Source organism: Pelobates fuscus, chromosome 3, assembly GCF_036172605.1.
Source record: "Pelobates fuscus isolate aPelFus1 chromosome 3, aPelFus1.pri, whole genome shotgun sequence".
NCBI lineage: Eukaryota > Metazoa > Chordata > Amphibia > Anura > Pelobatidae > Pelobates > Pelobates fuscus.
In genome coordinates, this window is record NC_086319.1 from 24,952,003 (window position 1) to 24,965,533 (window position 13,531).

Below are 13,531 nucleotides of genomic sequence, written 5' to 3' on the forward strand. Positions count from 1 at the left end.
CCATCTTTGACAGCCTGAGGCGTGTCATTCAATGCAGGCTGAGCCTGCAGTTCTGGAGGGGAGGTCACATGTCTGCTCTTTGCCAACGCCTTACGTCCCGGTTGTGCCACGTTAGTGGGTATCGGGATGCGTGTGTTCTGTATTCCACTAGTCTGTGTCTGTATCAGTGCCTCTGTTATAGACTGAGTGATAGAGGACGACATTACCCCCATCGCAGAGGTTAAAGCTCTGTTAATGGATTGTGCCATGGTAGCGTCCAGGAGGGATTGAAACTCCTCGGATGCCATGAGGCTGGCGTCACTTAAACCTCCCTTGTTAGAGGGGGAAACGCCTGATGTGGGGCACATAGACCCTGAGGGTCTGTCACTCTGATCCTGCATAGCAGATAAATCCTTACAGGGAATATATATACCCTAGTTCAAATAGTGGAAAATATTGGGCCCAGTAAAATCCTCTATACACTTGGTACCTAGCCAATATATATAGCTTGTAAAGGAACTAGCTTGAGGAAAAAACAGCACAAAAGAAGGGTGTCAGGATAGATTAATCCTCCACACCACACTTACAGTTTGGTAGAGATATGACAGCCAATAACCTGTAATAATATCCCAGTCTGGGTCTTAGGAGAGTGCTTGGCGGGTAGGAGAAGCCGGTAGGAGCTAAAACCCAGCAGATTCCCGCCGAAATCGCGGTAAAATGGCCGCCGCGAGTGTAAGTTACATTCCCGGCGACAAAAAAACAAAAAGATGGCCGCCGCGCTACCAACTGCGCATGCGCGACCGGGCTGAAAGCGGAAAATTAATTTCAGGGACCGCGCATGCGCGGCCGCCCGCAAAACCGCGGAAAGACCGCGGACATAAACCGGAGGTGCAGGCCAAGCACCAGAAGGTAGAATAAAAAGCCCTAGACACCTAACAGGGAAACAATAGGTGAGGGCAGGGGGGAATCACTCCCTGAAGCAAGCAAGAAGCACTCTCCTGACACCAGAAGGGGATACACCACAGGAGCAAACAATAATGATATCACAATATAAGTATTACACACAATTTAGTGAATAAACAATTAATGTGTAAAAATTAAATACAAGTAAATGTATAAAATTTCAGGAGTAGCAAGATGAGGTACTTAACTTGTCTGAGGGAGCAGCAAGAAAGAGGAGGAGTCAAGGAACACTACACCTATATGGATTATACTGTATGCTGATTGGTGCTACTGTTACCAGGCTATTGTTATGGTTTCTTTTTTCTATGATTCTCTCATACTTCCCTCTTCTTGCTGCTGGGAGTATAATAAAGAAAGAGAATGCATAATGGGAGCCTCCGTGTCTTTAATAAAATAAAGATTTTTTAATAATTCTACATCACTACCAAGACAACTCTAACCTATACAAAATAACCTAATTTAATGATAATATATTCCTATCTACAATGACTGAATAAGTTGTAACTGAATTTAAATACTAAAATTAAATGTTTTTAACCCATACTTAGCAATTTCCTCTTTGTTCTGTCGATCTTTATTAAAGTGACACTATAGGCAGTTCATTGAAGTGGTCTGGGTGCATATTCCCAGGTCCCTTAACTCTGCAGTAGTAATTATTGCAGTTATTTAGAAACTGCAATAATTACTATCCAGTGTTAGCTCCACCTCTAGTGGCTGTCTACCAGACAGCCACTCGAGAGACTTCTTGATCGTTTAGCGACTTTTGGTCACCTAACTGTCTCTGGACGTCCTCATACTATGCATGGGGATGTCCAGCATCACCTGAAACCCCATAGGAAAGCATTGTATAATTATTTCCTATGGGGGGCATGTCTAATGCGAGCGCTGATGTTGGAGTAGGAGGAGCGAAGGTGGAACGCAGAGGGACATCGGTTTTGGACTCAGGTAAGTGACAGAAGGGATTTTTAACAACGTCTGCAAATGAGGGAGGGGGGCACTATAGGGAGATAAAGGGGCAAGAAACAAGAAAAACAACTTTGTTTTCCTGGCACTATAGTTTCCTTTTAATTCAGATTTCTATTAGAAAAAAAACAACATTAGCTGCACTCCCCTAAGTTTAAGATACTTACCGACTGTCATATCCTATATAATAAGCACACCTATAACAACTTTTGTTTTGCATTTGAAATCTTGAAGTTATTGATGAATGGTCATATTAACCCCTTTAAGAACAATGCTGCCACAAATCTGCTATTACAATATAGTCTGTAAGGATTTTTATAAATAAGTCTGTAATAATTCGTATAAATCAGTAGCAGCAATGTTGTTTATATTTTATGATTTAAGTTAGCAGGACATTAGAGGCTGGTTCAGGGTTTTTTAGCAATAGCATGACATATAATTGATCCGTAAAGTGGTTAATTGGATTATTTAATTATGAAGTATGTAAGATTTGTTTTAGAATAATGAGCCCAGCTATCTATATTTGAAGCCTAGTTGCTTTTCAAATCACTTGAACTCTGTTTGTGCTTTTTGAAAGTTCAAATTATAGTTTTCGCATTTTGCTAAATAAATGTCACCACTTAGAAAACCCTCCTAATGTTTTAAAAGCATAGACTCGAAATGCCACAGTAGGTTTCCTTATCAACATGTTGCATTATGGCTTTTTTTTTATCTTCAAGCAACCCAAAAATTGAGAGAGTGGAGGAAGAGAAAAAGACTACTTTAAGACACATTAGAATGTGATCAATACTCAAATCAATATCCTAACACTTAATTTGGATGCCTTCCAGCTATGGAGATTTACAAATAGCTATATTTTACTTAAACGAGCAGCCCCTGGTTAACCTTTGCTGTGGAAAGATTTGCAAGCAAACAAATTCACATTAAGCCATACAGATAATAAATATGATTTTTTTTTTTTACATCAGAATAATTGAAGATACTGTGAAGGATGTTCCCCTTAAACCTGTGAAGTGTTTGACTTTGTTGACAATGACTCGACAATGACTTTGTATGCTCTGTTTCCATAAGATGTCCTTGTCATTAGTAGTTTGAAATCATTGATTGTATTATTTTGTTCTGTACAGAACAATAATTCAATATGCATTTCAGTCGGTTGTGCAATTGGTGTTTGCTTGTTTTTTTATGTGAAAATAGAATATGATATTTTATTAACTGTATCATTGCACAACTCCTACCACATTGGATGTATATTATTTGTACTGTGTGCACCATAGATAGTTCAAAGGAAATTTAGTTTGCTGAAGTGCATACCTCCCAACATTGGTATTCCACACTGGTGGGAGGGGATAATGGGGATGGGTAAGTGACACAATCATGACACTGGCCAAAAGGGGGCAGGTCCATCCCAGTTACCGTCAGATCCGCCTGGCATGAATGCATGCCAGACTGTCTGCCAATCAAGCAGGCCAGCCCATTGAAGGCAGGACTTGCAGGGAGCTCTGTTTCTGTGATCTCTGCAGTACCCTAGTGCCCTTAATGCAGCTCAAGCTGATCATGAGATGTTAAAATACACTAGACATTTTGGGGATACCAAGGAACATAGTCAGGAAGGCGGCACAGTTCACAAAAATCAGGACAATCCCAACAAAATCAGAATGGTTGAGAGGCACATATGTGTGAAGAGTGTGTCTTTTTTTTAATTTTCAGAAAGTGCAGATATCAACAGAATTTGATATAAATTTTATAAATTAACCCATTAGTGACCAGACCGTTTTTTAAATTTTCTTACCCTTTGGGACCAGGGCTGTTTTTACATTTCTGCGGTGTTTGTGTTTAGCTGTAATTCTCTTCTTACTTATTTACTGTACCCACACATATTATATATCGTTTTTCTCGCCTTCAAATGGTCTTTCTAACAATACAATTTTTTTAATCATATCATATAATCTACTATAAAAAATATTAAAATATAATGAAAACGTAAAAAAAACACAACTTTTTCTAGCTTTGACCCCCCAAAATCTGTTACGCATCTACAACAGCCAAAAAAAAACACCTGTGCTAAATAGTTTCTAAATTTTGTCCTGAGTTCAGATAGCCCTTTGCTATTTCCAAACAATTGCTTCTCAAAATTAAGTTACATTGTAACACTGATATCTGTCAGGAATCCCTGAATAACCCTTCACATGTATATATTTTTTAAAAGAAGACAACCTAAGGTATTAAACTTGGGGTATTTTAACTCTCTTCATGCAACCATTTTACCATCAATCTATGCCAAATTAAAAAAAATAATAATAATTGGTGATATTTTTTGACACACATAGCAATTTAAGAACACATGTACTGAGAACTTTAAGGGTTACTGCCAAAGAACACCCTAATATGTGTTCAGCAACATCTCCTGTACAATGTTACCACCCATGTATAGATGTGTCGTGTTCTCTGGGGGCTAAAAGACCTTATTTGGAGGGTGCGCATTCCAGTTTTCCAGCTTGGAATTTTCACAGCTGGTCATCAGGCACTCATGTCATATTTGGGACATTTTGAAGCCGGCCAATGTAGTTTAGCTTATCAAACCACATATTTTTGAAAAGTAGACAACCCAGAGCATTTACTTTGGTTTGTGTCCAGTCTATTTTAGTAGCCACATAGTCACAAACACTAGAAAATGTAAGCATTTATATTTGTTTGTGTCAAAATGCAAAAAACAATTATAAACGCAAAATTTGGCCAGTGTTTATGACTAAGTGGCTGCTAAAAAAGACTAAACATATCCCATTTGCAATACCTTGGGTTGTCTTATTTTGCAAATGTTATTCCATCATTGGTGTAAGTCTCATTCCTGGGCTTCCATACGCTCTCAAAGGCAACATAACCAATCTGGCAAATTTCAATCTGAAAAAACGGCCTTATATTTGACCCAGTAACTTTCAAAACCACTATAAAACCTGTACATGGGGGGTACTGTTATACTTGGGAGACTTCGCTGAACACCAGTATTAGTGTTTCAAACCAGTAAAACGTATCAGAACAATGATATCCTCAGTGAAAGTGCCATTTGTGTGTGAAAAATGCAAAAAACTTAACTTTCAGTGACAATATCATTACTGTGATATGTTTTACTCTTTTGAAACACTAATATTTGTGTTGAGTGAAGTCTCCTGAGTAAAACAGTACCCTCATGTACAGGTTTTAGGGTGTCAATAAAATTAATTATGTAAAAAATATTACATAAATATGCACGTAGAATTTAAATATGTATACATATTTATATATTTGAAGTCTACATGTATATTTATGAAATTATTTATGTAACTATGCATATGGACACATGTATATTTTGTATTATTTTTATTTATTTATATATACAGAGACATATACATATATATTAATATCAAAATACAGTTAGAATAAAATTACATATATATATATATATATAATTCTTTTAATTTTCAGTAATTGTGTTTACATTTTGTTTATTTATTTTTAATTAATTATTATTATTAATTTATAATATATATATATACAATATATATATATATAGTTATTAAATATATATATATATGTATATATATATATATATATATATATATATATATATACACGTGTGTAATTTTGCTCTAAGTGTATTTTTATATTAATATAAGTATAAATTAATAAAAAATACACTTAGCATGACGTTAGATATAAGATATGTATATATATGTATTATATATAGATATTATATATATATATATATATATATATCATATGTACACATATATTTGTTTTAACTTTTTTTCACCAGCAGGGGGACTGCCTGTCAGTTCAGGCAGTCCCTCTGCTGGCAGCACTATGGACACCTATTGCGGCCATGTTACATAGAAACATAGAAACATAGAATGTGACGGCAGATAAGAACCATTCGGCCCATCTAGTCTGCCCAATTTTCTAAATACTTTCATTAGTCTCTGGCCTTATCTTATAGTTAGGATAGCCTTATGCCTATCCCATGCATGTTTAAACTCCTTTACTGTGTTAACCTCTACTACTTCAGCTGGAAGGCTATTCCATGCATCCACTACCCTCTCAGTAAAGTAATATATTACTTTTAAACCTTTGTCCCTCCAGTTTAAGACTATGTCTTTCAGAGCGATCACATGGCCCCTGGGTTCTTTTTTTGCAGAGGGGGGACTGTCTGGGCTGTCAGACAGTCCCCCCCATAGAATAAGAACATTGGGTAAGTACATGGGAAAGGGGGGAGGAGAGGGAGGGAAGGGGTTAATTTAAAAACTAAATTATGTATCTATTTTTTTTTTATTCTTTACTAAGTGCCTGGACCCCTTGAGGCACTCAGCACAGGCAGATCATCGGAAGCCTGCCTGATGGCTTCCGATGCTCTACCTTACTGCCAGGTTCCACGTGGAGAAACCAGGAAGTGATCGCTCCGGGGGTAGCGATCACTTGGGAGACCGGCAGTCAGGGGGGTATTGCACGATGGCTCTGCAAAACTGATTTTGCATGATCGCTTCCAGCGCTCTAATTAGCCGCAGACGTATCAGGTACTTAAGGACTGTGTTTTGTTGGACGTACATGATACGTCCTTGGTAGGGAAGGGGTTAACCTGGTTACACCTCCCTGGCTCTCAATCAGATTATAGGTCCTGTTACTTCTAGGTTGTTAAGCTCAGTGAAGCTAAACTCAAAAGGCAGCAATTTCCCAGAGCACCTGCCTTGCAAAGACTTCTCATAGAACTGCATTAGGAAGTCTGTGATTGTACAGCCACAGAAAGTCTGGATGGGGTTAGAAGAAGAGTGTCTCCCTTATACATAAATATGTCCCGTCTAGGCCCGTACGATCTGCTGAAGACTTATGTCTATCTTCTGTCCGTACTCCCACTTCTGATGCTCGCCTTCAAGATTTCTCAAGGGCTGCACCGTTCCTGTGGAGCTCGCTTCCCTCCTCCGTTAGATGCTCACCCAGTCTCCACTCCTTCAAAATATCGTTAAAAACCCACTTCTTCATAAAAGCGTATGAAGAGGATGTTATACATATTCCACAGCCCACAACATGTTTGTTTTCTTTATTTTATATTCTGCAAATTGGAGTGAATTAGCTGAATGCTATGGCCTATGTTGATAATAATAATAATAATAATAATAATAATAATAATAATAATAATAACAATAGCAATATAACTTGCAGCTTTTAGGAAGCTTCTAACATAAATTGTACCAATTAACATGAAATAAACAATTCATAAAAATGTTATACTGTTGAAGGTCATGGTACCCAATGCCAATTTCACATTATATTTTATATATAATTCTTCACCACAGCACTTGTGTATGCATGATTCTCATGGTATGCACCCATGTCCTAAAATTGTACATACCTTTTTAATAATGTAAATTAATTTTTTTGCATAAACGCAAGCAGCCTTCCACCATACATACGCTCACAGACACAGATATACACTCCAGACACAGTCACAAATACACATAGACATTTATATGCACTCACATATACACAAAGAGAAATCTTCACTTTCAGACACAGAGCAACAGGCCTATACACTAATACAAAAAGACAGACATGCACACAGATACTGATAGTCACTGCCAGACACACACAGTCACATACATACTGTTAAACGCACGCTGTGGCTATATGTCTGTATGTGTTAATGTGTGTGTGTGTCTGTGTGTTAGTGTATGTCTCTCTGTGTCAGTTGGTTTGTGTGTGTTTGTGTGTGTGTGTGTGTGTGTGTGCAAGTATCAAAGTGTGTATGCGTGAATCAGAGTGTATATTTAGACTACGTGGGGTAAAAAGTCTGTGTTACATATTTCTAATCTGTAACTTTATTCTGTAACTTTATTATTTGGTTAATTGTTTTTAAACTTTTTCAGTCAAACTAAAATACTTTTATTCTGGTGGTGTTTTTTTGATAGTTAAGGGGGTAAGCAAGAGTGGATATACACAGGAGGAAACAATTCAGAACATCCAACACAAAAGCTATAAAACTTGAGTCCTGAAATATATAGTCAACCAATTAAATATGGATGTACACCCACTGAGCCTTTTTTATAAGAGTAATAAAATAAGAAACGAGAAGAAAAAAGAAAAAACAACACAAAAATGAAAATGTGGAAGTAGAGAAGCAAGAAAGATGAGAATAGAAAGGAAAGGTAAGGGAGAGGAAGGGAGAGGAAGGATATGGAGGGAGACAGAGGGAAATTCCATTTTATGTAAGTTGACTAAAATCAGTCCTCAAAGCCCATGTTGTGTGGAAATTAAGTATGGTTTGGTGGACGGTGATAGAGAGGTAAAAATACACAAATAAAGGAAATAGTGGAGGGAATTCCTTAATACAATAATGCATAGTGTCAAATGTAAACTTTATTTATATACTTGTACATATTGACCCTACAGGAACACTTAAACAGCTCCAATTGCCTGACTTCATTTATTGTTATTTAGACTCAGGGGTCTAACCACTGAAGTCTAGTCATATACTATTAAACACAGGATTCACACACACCTTGAATCAAAACACAGCAAAATGTCTGCTAGCCCAAACTATTCTATAAATAACCAAAGCATACAAGTGGAGATATATAGCTTGGAAAATCCCAGTTCCCCTGCCACGATGTGTCTTTTCAAATCTCTACTGGGAATTAGGTTGATACAAAAATATCTAGGTAAAATAATCATACGCCCTATGTTATACCCATAGTATAATGGCTTGGGCTAAAAAACAAACTGGGTCAAAAAGCTATGGGAAGATAGAGAGGCAAGAACCTCACTTACTGCCTAGTTAGTAGGCAGCTAAAATAACTATATGTGCCGAAATCCACTAGATAGATAGTTTGATTGACAATGTGTGACAATGTGTCTTGATAAGTCCAAATTCTCCACTAATAAATTAATGGATACAAAAGTGTCTAAGGAAGGTTCTCACAGAGATTCTTTGAGAAGAGACAGGATGATCCAGGCCTTACATACTACCTACCTGTGTAGCTGCATTACCTGGCTTATCCTTGATGGGACAGGATAAATGACCAGGGGCACATGTTTACTTCTTAAGTTGTAAACCTATTAAACAACCAGGCTAATAGGCTTATAAAGTACTTGGCCAACATGTTCTTTAATATTAGCCCAGAAATAGATCACCCTGGGACATTGCCATCACATGTGATACAATGTACATAATATAGAAAAGAGAAAGGCTGACAAAAGGGATTACAAACAGGTCCTCCCAATCATCAGTCTCAATACCCCTGGATGGATTTGTTCATAGTAGTGGCTAGGAATTGCCAGTATGGAACATACATACGAAAAATATGAAAAATAATAAATTTTTATTAATCCCTTCTAGGGAAGAAAAAACACGACAAAATATAAAGTAAAAACAAAAAACAGTGTATATACAGTATGTGTATATACAGACAGAGTAGGGATCCTCTGTCGAAAGCTGACCTCCCAATATACCTTGTTATCAAATAAATAAATAGATAAATTGCAACAAAGTTACAGACGCTAAGAGTAGCTATTTTAATGTATCTAGGGACAGACAGTAGTGTTGCCCTAATAGAGTTGCAAAGTATCAAAGTCGCTAGAGGGGGGAGGAAACAAAAGGCTCCCCTCACAAGGTATACTAAGGCGATAGAGTATTAAACAATGTATGATAATATACGGCACTCTAAGGCTAGCCCCAGATTCGGCATAGATTCCCCCTTAGTAAATGATAGAAAGTGGACCCCTGATATTGATAGCCCACTGACTATGCATATGCATAGTGCATAGTCAGTGGGCTATCAATATCAGGGGTCCACTTTCTATCATTTACTAAGGGGGAATCTATGCCGAATCTGGGGCTAGCCTTAGAGTGCCGTATATTATCATACATTGTTTAATACTCCATCGCCCTAGTATACCTTGTGAGGGGAGCCTTTTGTTTCCTCCCCCCTCTAGCGACTTTGATACTTTGCAACTCTATTAGGGCAACACTACTGTCTGTCCCTAGATACATTAAAATAGCTACTCTTAGCATCTGTAACTTTGTTGCAATTTATCTATTTATTTATTTGATAACAAGGTATATTGGGAGGTCAGCTTTCGACAGAGGATCCCTACTCTGTCTGTATATACACATACTGTATATACACTGTTTTTTGTTTTTACTTTATATTTTGTCGTGTTTTTTCTTCCCTAGAAGGGATTAATAAAAATTTATTATTTTTCATATTTTTCGTATGTATGTTCCATACTGGCAATTCCTAGCCACTACTATGAACAAATCCATCCAGGGGTATTGAGACTGATGATTGGGAGGACCTGTTTGTAATCCCTTTTGTCAGCCTTTCTCTTTTCTATATTATGTCTCATGGGTTATGCCCGTTATACCCTGCAACCCCTACCAACTCCAGCGTAGGACTGTATCTATTCATTTATTTACTTTCTTCCACTGGCCGTTGTGTCATTTCTCTACAATGTACATAACTCTGCCTGAGAACGGAATGTTGAAGGGCTCTTAACTCCTTTTTAAAATTCCAGTCTGCTTTCTCAGATATTGCAGCTCATGGGTAAATATATTAATTGCCCATGTATCCTGTGAATACTAATTGGATATCATAAAGAAAGATGTTGTTAGAGAATACACTACAACTGGTTAAATAACAGCCATATTTGACTTAATGATTCAGCTCAAAATTTGAGACATTCCTTTCAGAGATAACGGTGAGAATTATATTATATTAAATGATATATTGTTAGTAGTAACATATTAACCCATCTTGCTTTCAAACAAAGAACATGCAGATGAATGTTTCTTCTCAGCAAATTGAAGAACAAACAATATAGTAAAAACATTTGTTTCTTCCCTGGAATTTGTCCAGTGTTGTTTTCAGTTAACACAACATTTAATTCTACTACTTGTGTTTTTTTTTTCTTTTTCTTTTAATTTTGTTTTTAGTTTTTTTTTATCATATATTGTTCTACTAAGCTGATGTGGACTGACAGATGCACATTTACTAGAATTAGAGAGGAACAGAGATTAATTAGATGCTTCCTAATGAAACCATTGCAGCATTTGCATATTAGCTCTTTTCATCTGTGTTAGCGAAACAACTGCATACTCTAAGCCAAAATGCACATAAGACCGAGTCTCTTCAATCCCTTTTCCTTTTGTATTGTTTTAAAATCATGGCTGTTACCTCAATGACCATAGTTCTGCACTAAAAATCAAAGAAGAAAGTTACTATCCCAAATCCCTATGCACATTTAAAATAACTGAAGGTTTTGTAGTACCACTCCAATGGCCTTGAAAGTGTAAGCTCACCTGCCATGTCAAGGCAAATCCTCTAAGGTGAGTCCTACACTAGCAATTCCCCTTGAGGCTTTCAGCTAAAAGATCAAAATCTCTAATGAGACAGCAAGGGGTAGAGGGATATACTTCGGCACTGGTTACAAGGTTGCACAATATCTATGTAACGTGACGAGCACCTCAATCACATCACTGAGCGCGTTCAGCATTACAGCTCAGTCTTCGTGTGTGATAACACATGCTGAGAAGCAGAGTAGCAGTAAATGCCAGGAAGAAGAAGGCAAGTGGACACCTAGCATCTCGCCTTCGTAATACAGTTGATATCTGGTCTAGCCAACAGCAAGGTATCTACTTGTTTTGAACAGAGGAATCAGCTGAAAATCCGTTTTGAAGTGTGATGCTTAAAATGTTTTTAAAAATATTAAATAAGTTAAAAAAAATACTTTTTTCCTCAGGTGCCCCATTTAACAATTTGAACTTCCTGATGCAGTCATTTTATTCATAATAATTGAATCATTGTTACCTTTTACAAAATGAACACAAAATTATTTCTCACATAAAAAAGGCTTCATTTGTTAATCTAAAAATATGTTCAGCTGAATTTAAAGTAGCTCGTAATTCAAGGTTTGCAATTTTTGTTTTCAGTAATTATTGCACTATGTGAAGTGTCAGTTGCAGCTTTTGATGTTCATGAGATAGCATGGAGTGTTAATACAGTACCTCTGTCAGTGAAATGCTGAGCGCTCTTTCAATGTTATCATTTAATGTCTAGAGGTCTCTGTGAATCATGTTTAAAATCAGTTTGATATTGATATGAGTGAATGATTCATTAGTCTTATATGTTGGAAATATTTACAGAATTGTTCTAATATCCTAATACATTGTTCCTAAAGAAGACAAAATATAGAAAAAAAATATTACTTAAAGGAACATTTAAAGCACCAAACCAACTTTAGTTTAACAAAGTGGTTTTGGTGAATAGATCATGCCCCCCCCCCCCCCCCCCCCGCAGCCTAAGTACTCAATTTTCATCCATTTAGGAGGTGTTTATGCAGCCATAACCATCATCCAGCCTCCCTGGACATTTTCTTAATGATAAATCTAATTTTAAACAGAATGTGTATAAATTAGAAGTTTGCATCTCCTGCTCTGTTTACTGCCTGCTACTGCCTGTAGCAGCCTCCTGTGTGCGACTAAAGGTCACAATACAGAGCGGGAGATAAGAACATCTAAAGTAAACATTGTGCTGTAAGATCAGCTTGAAAATTATATATATATATATATATATATATATATATATTTTTATTGGTGGCTATGTGAGTCATGCTAGAAGTGGTGTGGCTATGGGGTGGCACTGATCTATACACTAAAACTTCTTCCTTAAGCTAAAGTTGTTTTGGTGTTCAGAGTATCCCTGAAATGTATACAGTGCAACAAATATGACACATAATAAAATCTAATTTTTATCTTTTTTCTTTCACTTTTTTCTAGCTTCCTCTACGAAGACTACATATGTCAGTTACAGTAATCATGCAAACTAAAACTGGACAACTTCAATCAAGAAAACAAAAAATCAAGCACAAAAATTACGAAATTTCAACAGTTCTGCTATACAAACTAAGTACAATAAACACGAACAAATAAATGGATATTAAAAAGGAAATTTATTTTTCAAAATTAAAGTGTCAAACTATTTTAAAACAAAGCACATGAAAGAGTTTTTTTTTTTAATGTGCACAAAGTGGAGCTAAGAAACAGAATCCTGTTCACAGTTGAAAAGACATTTGATGAAAAAAAAAATCTGTCATATGTTACACCATAATTGTAAGTACTTTTTGTGATTTGTGCAAATTTTCATTCCTGTCCTATAATGTTCTATTTGTATAGGAGATGAGTTTGTGCATTGTAATGGCTGATTGACATGAAGCCCTGGGTCGTGTTAAATAAATGCAATGGTTTACGCATGCACATTTTTATACAAAAGATATTTCTAAAAATAAAGGAATGTTTTGCAAATGCTGAGACTTGTTTTGTTAAAATATTAAAAAGATTCACATTTTTATCTTCAAAGAATATTGCCTATTATGTATTTTAAATATTAAAATCAATTTATTGCTTGCAAACCGAGTTAATAGAGGGCTATGTATTGAAATAACTAAAATCTTAGTATATATCTTTTTGACTTATTCACTCCCACAATTGTGTATATACTTTTTTTATTTTAATTTACTTTGTAAAACAAAATTTAGTCTGTTAAGCTTCACTCACTCTAATTTTTTTTTTCAATTTGTATTTTATTGGGTTTTTTCAACAGGT

General features: G+C 36.2%; 1 protein-coding gene across 1 annotated transcript in view; it reads left to right on the forward strand.

The window, feature by feature from the left end:
- Window positions 1–13,231, forward strand: part of GRM8 (glutamate metabotropic receptor 8) — an 827,801-nt gene extending 814,570 nt beyond the window's left edge. The window contains exon 11 of the mRNA XM_063446806.1: window positions 12,707–13,231. Coding sequence (XP_063302876.1) covers window positions 12,707–12,756 — 50 coding nt within the window. The 3' untranslated portion in view covers window positions 12,757–13,231. The remainder of the gene's footprint in view (window positions 1–12,706) is intronic.
- The last annotated feature ends 300 nt before the right edge of the window (window positions 13,232–13,531 follow it).